Below are 8,232 nucleotides of genomic sequence, written 5' to 3'. Positions count from 1 at the left end.
TTATAGAGGACGTTTGGAATAGTGTAGGAGTAAAGTTTCGGGGGTTTTGGCCGCTTCGTTGTTGCGTGGCGCATCGGGGCGTTTTCGACGTTTTTGCTCTTCACGCGATTTCAGTCGCAATGTGCCAGCGACGACGATGAAACGGTGACAGGAAGGTCCTATGGGGTCAAGGATTAGTTGTTGACAGTTTGGGGTCTTTGCAGTGGTCACGTAACGTCTGCGGGGACTTTGAAGGCCGATCTGCACTCTTGATCTTGCGCCCCGGCGCCCTGTCTCAGATGTGAACGCGTTGACGGGTATAAAGGCATTCGTACGAGGTGCCACGAGTGTGCCAAAGAGTTTGCCCCATTTGTGGGAATGATTGGACCAAAATTGGAACTTTTGTAAACTTTTTTCTGCCGGCGCGCGCGGGGCTCGATGTGCGTGGACGGAAAATATGGGAAGGTATCTGCGGCGGCGGTTCATAAACGTTAGCAGAGTGTTTGCAGGAGACTAAGAGAAGCATAGATTTAGGCCAGTAGCCAAACATGCCTCATTTAATATAGGAGGAAGGAGTTGTGCGAGTTTTGTTTTTGCGCACCAAGAACCCCTACCAGACTGTCGCATTATGAAGGATTTTGAATTTTGCGAAAAGTGTAAATTTTGAAAGCTGGTGCTGTTGTGTATGGTCTTCTTATATAGAATCTCAAGTTTAGGAGGGCTAGAAAAAGAAATGGTAAAGTGGGAGACCGGGACGTTTTTAAGAGTTGGGTTGTTGACCTCGATTCTATTGCTGCATGTTTGTTTTCGTCTCAGAAAGTAGGATCGCATAGGTAAGATTGATCACCGCAGTGAATGCTGTGAGAGGTGAATTCTAAATCTGCAAATGTTGTTCTGCCGAAAGTTGCAGGCTTCCAGGCTCTTTCTACGACTCTTTTTATGCACTGTTCGGGCGTCCTTTTTTTTGTATCAGACTGTCTGTTTGTTCCGCCCTGTCAACTCCTTGTATTTTTTCATCTGAATTGTAGTTTAAGAGTTGTCTACGTCGAGTCTTGCCATTGCGAGTTGTATGGAGGGGTCGTACACAATATTCTGTCCGAAGCTCGAGCGCATGCAGGTCTTTCGTCGCATCTGCCCTCAAGTAATCGCATTAGCCAGAGTCAGCTGCTTTACTGCTATCTCACAACCTCACATTCCTCCTGCTTGAGTTTATTTCCCTCAAACACCACGTTCACTGATATATTTCATTGCGCACCTGGAGTAGCTTCCTGCCTCTGACAGTTTGCAATTGCAAAGAAAATATCACATCAATCTAATAGTAGACAAATTCCCAGCTCCAGGATGCCATAAATATCTCTGCGGGTTCAGGCAATTAGTTGAGGATTTGTGGCTATTGAGTGTTGGTAGAAATGGTTTGTTTACACTTTCTTCGTTTTGAAATTTTGTTTATAGCTGGAGCTTTTAGATTTACCCAGCACGAAATATTGTAGTGAATACAGACAGTGAATGAAAAACCTTGTGGGTGAGAGAGAAGTATGAGTTGGTGAGATAGGATGGTATGAGAGATGTCGTATAGTCGTATTTTCGGAGTAGTATGGTAGGGCTTGGATTTTGCGAAGATGAGATGTAAAAAAAAGGGGGATTGGGGACGTTAATTCCATAGAGATACTAAAACTTAATGGTACGATCGCACTTCTTGGTTGGCAATATATACATCATACACGAAAGCTTATGAACAACAGGATGAATTAAAATTGGCTATGATCCGGTCGTGAGGCGGATATATAATGGCTCCTGCTCCATGGCTACCTTTGCTACCAAAAGGCTTCCCTTGCGGATGCGAGCCCAGATTGCTCTTGTGTTGTGAGAGAACAAAAGCTCTTGCGCTTTAACCTCAATTTATTTTGCTAGATGCCATTCCCCGTAACGAGATGAGACGCTTCAGCCCTTGATCTTCTTCTTCTTATCCTTCTTCTTTGGTTCCGACGCCGTGCTGCTTGATGGTCCATCCATCATTCCAGCCATTCCAGGCATTTGTCCTCCCATTTCAGCCAACATATCCTTGAACAGGTTCTCACTAATGCCACCACCAGATAATGCTGCACTATAGTATGGCAATATTTCTCCCATCTTCCATCCTTTGGGTACTGCAGGTCTGGGTAATGGTTTGCTAGGATCAGGTGGTGGTATGCCAGCAAGCTGAGGTTGCATGGCTGTGCGTTCTGTGGTCGGGTTTTCCTTCAGATGTTTCGCGATCAATGTGTAGAGGTGGTGCTCTGTAATTTATCAAGTGTTAGTTATGCCAATGTAATGCCTCGCAAAGTGCCCTAGAGTCTCTTTAAAAAAAAAAACGTTGAAAAAAACGTACTGTTCCTAATAGCTGTATTTCCCCCTCTAATATTGACCTTAACTCGACCTGGATTTGCCCAATCCTTAGGATGAGTCTTAACTGGCTCAAATAATGTTTCGATTCGAAGTCTAGAGCATGCAGCAACAATTTCTCGGGCGACTGGATTCTTGACAGCTAGCTCCATACCGACTCTTCTACCTTCTGCTCGGCTTCTGGTCGCATCAAAATATATTGGATAGATGCATTGAAAATCTTTGTACTTGGAGCTGTCTTCCGTTGAGCGAAACTGTGTGCCATCTGCGCCGGTGGAAATTTGAGAGCCAGAAAATGGTATATTTGCAGGATTCATAAGAGAAGATTGGGCATTAGGTGGTGCGCGTTTTGTAGCTGGTGGTGCCGCTGTCCTCTTCTTGATAATATCGCGGTCTGAGAAATCCGAGGCCACATCTGAGATATCGCCTTCTGATGGATCGCTGGCGCCATATTCATTGTCGCTATCCTCGACCTCTTCAATTCTTGCGTGTGACATCTTGCTTGTTGTTCGATCGCAGATCGTGAGTCAGGAGGTGTGTAGGTAGGTATCGTATCCTAAGGATGTGGGGGTGGGGTCTAGAAAGCTTGAGCTCAAAACCTTAACATTCTTCGGAAAGCAGCGATCGTCACGTGAAATATCCCCAAGCTCTTTGGCACTTTTAGCAAGCACAATTCACGCGTTTGAGAGATATAAGAAGTTTTGTCCAAGCCCGACTAATCTTTTCCCTCATTGCGAAAGTAGGTTGAAGTTTGGGGTAATGAATGGGATTTGAATATGGCTGATTGTGAGTGAAAGATTTATCGTTTAGGACTGATTACGAATTGAGGAACAAGTATTGATCAGGATGATGGGGGGAGCTTGAGATGGAGAGTCGAAATTCGAGGATTCAGGACTACTCCTCTGATTTTATAATCCTTTCCCCCTTAAATCAACGCGATCAGACTCAGAGAATGACTCGGAAGTACACGACAACGAGGCAGTGTTTTGAACATTGAAATGAAGCTGTGCAGTTTCAAGATCCCCACCAAATACACACTTGTCTGGATAACCATCCTTTCGACTTGCCAAGCCACTCTCATCAGGCAGCTCAGATTGAGTTGAAGAAGTAATGATAATGATTTTCATAAAGAGTTGAAAGAACCGGGCGCATACTCCGTACAATGGACCTGGTGGTAATCAATTAACCAAGTCTTATGTAATTAAAAAAGGAGGTCAGTAAGGGAGCAAAGTACAATATGTACAACATTCGATAGTGGGGGTTGTAAACAATATCCATCTCCCTGGATGATGAGTTCAAATATTCTATTCTTGCATGCCACATATGATGATACAAGGGACCCATGCCGTGGCTGACATATGTAGCTTTTCGTTCCTTGATTTTGTGTTCCTGAATCTCAAGGGGTGAGAAGGTCGAGAAGAATATCTATATATATGGCAGAGTTGGCGGCAGTATAATGATTGGTTATTCATTGCACAATCTTCCTCTCCTTTCACTCCGTATTTTCAGTTCTCCTGAAATTGGGCTGTTGATAGAATGGTTGTGGCCAACCTCGCGTTGGGTCGAGGATGGCAGTTCTTCAAGTATCATTGTCCAAAGGGTAAGGTAATCTGATATCATCAATGTACTTTCTTTCCTTTCTTTTCTTTTTTCGGAAAAAGAAAAGTGGTAGAGGGGTCGGGGTTTGCCTTGTGGCTGGCATATTGAGGCGGCAACCTTCAATCAAGCCTTCTTCCAATCTTATGGTCAAAAGCTTGGAATTCTTCTCGAAACGTCGTAATGTACTAATTCCCTGTGAAGAGATTGATTATCATCGAGGTAGAGGTAAAGGAAGGCAGCTAGTTTCGGGTAGACTTGGAGTCATACGAAGGAGGCAGTCGCAGTCATCCTTTTTCGCCAGTTCAGATCCAGAGTCTGTTCATATCCAGCCTCTTCAGATTGCGAGGTTTTGTCGAGGCTTTCTTCAAATTTGGAAGGATCTCGGGATGAGGGGGAGCGATATTGATAAGAAGAAATTTGATCAAGGTCACGAGCAAGAACAAGTCAGAGAGAACGACAGAAGAGATTATTGTGGTATTGATACTGGGAACGATACTCGTGGTGAGTCAGAATCTTTTCGTAGGTTTAGAGTGTCTATTCTGAGTTTATTAAATCGCGGGCTTTCAAGTGAAAATCCAACCAGCCTTATACGATATTGTTAGTACTTTCTGGGTATATATGCATATTATACTGTAACCATGACGGCGCCATTACTACCTGTTGTATACAAAACACTTCAGAGCATTCTGTGAATTCAGCAATAAATCTTTCAATTCACCTTAAAAATCTACCTTCACCCCATTTCATCTTCTAGAATTGTATCTGGCAAGGCTACTACCCTCTAAGCTTGTTCAGAGAAAATCTTCCTGGGGCAAGCTCTCAACTTCCTAGGCCCTTGATTCAATTCCTCAATTCTCAATGTCTCTCGTCAACTCACCCCAAACGTTTCCAATAATTGAAGTTAGCTGATTGAATTATCTTATTATCAAGAGAAAACGATGGATGCCTCAAAAAGAGCGATCTGCGTTGAAGAAGGCGTAGATGTGTCTTTTGGAATTGGCAATGGTAAGAGTTTCTCTCTCATTACTTGGCAGCCGCCTCTGATCTAGGAGCCGAAACCTGAAAGTGTGCAGTTTTGTCTGTCAATAAGGAGAGCACCCAGCTAATGTTACCATCAAAAGTCTCCTCTAGATACGCATCTAAGACCAGGTCATGCTCACCAGCTTTATCGGATGCATCCTCGTGTACTCTGAGAGAAAGCTCGCCAGAGCCAGAAACATGGTCGAATCCCATATCAACAGATTCCACAGTACTCGATACGCAGCCTTCTTTCAAATCTCTCTCCATATCACCCGAGACATCTGACACGCCTATAACACCTGCAACACCAGCCAAAAAGCGGTCTTTGGAGGAAAGTGAGCTATCTTTCACGAATCTGGAGATCTTTAATGCTTCCAAGCGCCACAATGGGACTCCACTCTCATCGTTTCGTAGTGCTTGTCACATGAGTTCTAGACCTCTTCAGTCCTGCAACACTCCGCACGCTGCTTCGCTCGGCCAGAGAATCCCATTAAATAGCCTTCGTACTCACCGAATCAATCCCGAGGTTGTATCTCCAATTTCAAATCAGTCCAAAGCTGCTCGCGCTGAAACCAATACCCCTCGCCAGGTCCCTATTATCGCAGCTCCGAAGGAAATCATTAATATTGACGATGAAGAAGACTTCCCTGCTTTTCAAATACCTCCCGGAGTCGAAGTCATTGATCTAGACGAATATGAGAAAGAAAATGAGCTTGAGGAGGATATCTTTGGCATTGAGCAACATGCTGGGGCTCAAAGTAACTTTCAACGTGCTTTTCTTGCCGACAGAAATCCTGAGATCGTACCTCCCAATATAGAAATTCAATCACTGGCATGGAAATCTAGTCTTCTCAGACCCGAGAAAACAGTAGAGCTGAAGAACGGAACTTTCCTGAAGATCAAAACAATCGTCAAGAATCTCGCAAGTGATGAGATTTCGATCAGAGGGTGGAAGCTCGTGCGTACTCGAGATCGAATGCTTGGTGGTATTGCAGGAAAGAAGAGAAATGAGCTTGCATTTATTCATGAGGTCGATAGGGACGACAAACGAGATGTATGGGAACAATCTGTACATACGATTCGAGTGGATGAGGTTCTGAAGATCCGCCGCTTGATTTGTACTAATAGACTTCTGCCGGAATGTAGATACAATAAAGATGACATTCCGGTGGAGATTCGAAGTAAAGAAGAGAACGAGATACTAAAATATATAGAGGAGGAGATGGCATTGGTGGCTAGAATCGCGTTTGTGGCTAGATATCCGAATGCAGAAGCGAGAGTAAGGAAAGGTGCACTTGTGGATAGACCCAGAGAATCGGGAATTTTGAGATCTCTGCAGAAAAAAGAGTGCACAGAAGGTTATTATATCGATCCGGATGAGAAAAGGAGGGGGTGGAGAGGAGAAACTATTTTGGGCGGTTCGGGAAATCTCGACAACGGGAGAAATGGATTCAATTTCAGCTCTCAATACACATACGGCGATGGATGTGAGTTCAAATCCCTTGACATTTTTAGACTCATCTAACAAAAGCGCTCAGACTGCGGAGCAGGAGGTATGACCCGTGGTGCTATAGCAGCCGGTCTCAAAGTGAAATGGGGCTTTGATTTCAATCCACACGCAGGCGACACATGGCAAAAGAATTTTCCCGATGCAAAATTTCATCTCTTGCCCGTCAACGAATTCGCCGCTCTCCCTGATCCGCGCAAGAAACTCTGGGTCGACATCCTCCACCTCTCTCCTCCCTGTCAAGTCTTCTCGCCAATCCACACGTGTCCAGGACGTAATGACGAAATGAACTACGCGGCTCTCTTCGGCGTTATGGCTGCAACTGAAAAAGCCAGACCGAGAATCGTAACTCTAGAACAAACTTTTGGGATTCTGCATCCGAAACACAAAGATGCTTTTAATGGGCTCATCGCCTGTTTTACGAATCTGGGTTTCGATGTTTCGTGGAAAGTGGTGAGCTTTCAGGGATATGGGACGCCGAGTCGTAGGTCTAGATTGATTATTCTTGCATCTTGGTATGTCCTCCCTTAATTCCCCATCCCTTTAATATCTTTTCTTACTTTACAACATATTCACAACATGCATAACCCTGACTTTTCCCCCACAGTCCTGGAGAACCCCTTCCCCACTTGCCCCAATACACCTACCACGACCCGCAGCACCTCCACCCCTCCCAAAAACCCTACCTCACCCCCAACAAAGTTCTCTCCGCCATCCCCCGCAACGCCCCCAACCACGATCCTTCGAGCGAAAGACTCCACCGCGCAGCCTACACCCCCTGGGACGGCAGCGTCATCTGCCGAGCGATTCTCACCAGCGGCGCCGGCGTCGGTCTCCCAAACGGCACTCGCGGAATGACGAATCGAGAACTCGCTGCGCTGCAGGGATTTCCGCTCAAACATGTGTTTCACGGACGGGAAATTAAGAAACAGGTGGGTAATGCGGTGCCACCGATTTTTGCGAGGAGGTTGTTGGAGAGTGTTAGGAGACAGTTGGAGAGGAGGGATGGGTGGGTAAGAGGAGAGGGGATTGTGCTTAGTTCTGATGAGGAGTAGAAGTAGGAGCTTGGGGATTTGGGATTTGGGAGAGCTGTGGGGATGGCTCCATGTGTTTGTTTCTTGATACGTTGGAAGTATATGGGTAGAAATAAAGTACTGATGTGGTTAGAGTGGCAGAGACTCGCATACAGAAAAGAAAACAAAGCACTATTTGAGTAGCAAGTGTGTTTTTCAGTTCGATTTTTAGAACAGGTAAACTAAGTAGTTAGACGTCGAAATCTCTTCGATTTAATCAGATCTAATCTAATCCAACAGTGTGAAACACTCGAGGTATTTCGTTCCAAAACCAATCGAGATCTAAACTCGACCCCCGAAATCATTATACAGAACTTTCCTACTTCCTACAACCGATATTTCACTCAGATTCTCGAGATCTTAGTTGTAAATGTCCGATGCGGTGTGCATGACTATGTATTCATGGGATAAGGTAATTACACTAAATCCATCCATCCATCCGTATTTGCATTCCAAAGACATCAGAATATCTCCTGCGAAGCAAGATAATAAACTCTATCCCAACACTATGAAATTCCGTGGTATTCCAAGATTCCTTATTATTACACCTATAAACCCCCACTTTGCATGCATAACCACATGCAAAGCCTATCACCCATCCTATTAAACCACACCCAAACAATGATATATATACCTCCACCCCCCTCCCCAGCCCTCAGATAAGAAGAACTC

At 44.8% G+C, this 8,232-nt stretch overlaps 3 protein-coding genes across 3 annotated transcripts; 1 reads left to right on the top strand and 2 right to left on the bottom strand.

The window, feature by feature from the left end:
• Positions 1–465, bottom strand: EAE98_009097 (uncharacterized protein; the record flags this gene model as incomplete). Its single annotated transcript, XM_038956718.1, has 1 exon — positions 1–465. The coding sequence occupies one exon, from the start codon at positions 463–465 to the stop codon at positions 1–3; it is 465 nt and encodes a 154-aa protein (XP_038806784.1).
• Positions 466–1,920: 1,455 nt separating this feature from the next.
• EAE98_009096 (uncharacterized protein) lies at positions 1,921–2,858 on the bottom strand (the record flags this gene model as incomplete). Its single annotated transcript, XM_038956717.1, has 2 exons — positions 1,921–2,255; positions 2,348–2,858. 2 exons carry the CDS (start codon positions 2,856–2,858, stop codon positions 1,921–1,923), a joined length of 846 nt encoding a protein of 281 aa, XP_038806783.1.
• A 2,040-nt stretch (positions 2,859–4,898) lies between these two features.
• EAE98_009095 (uncharacterized protein) lies at positions 4,899–7,542 on the top strand (the record flags this gene model as incomplete). The annotated part of the gene is made up of 4 exons (XM_038956716.1): positions 4,899–4,965; positions 5,082–6,467; positions 6,519–7,002; positions 7,095–7,542. 4 exons carry the CDS (start codon positions 4,899–4,901, stop codon positions 7,540–7,542), a joined length of 2,385 nt encoding a protein of 794 aa, XP_038806782.1.
• Between the last annotated feature and the right edge of the window lie 690 nt (positions 7,543–8,232).

This window comes from Botrytis deweyae, assembly GCF_014898535.1.
Source record: "Botrytis deweyae strain B1 chromosome Unknown BDEW_026, whole genome shotgun sequence".
In the NCBI taxonomy this organism is placed as follows: Eukaryota; Fungi; Ascomycota; class Leotiomycetes; order Helotiales; family Sclerotiniaceae; genus Botrytis; species Botrytis deweyae.
Note: the sequence above shows the minus strand (reverse complement) of the source record. Positions and strands in the feature narration are given on the sequence as shown.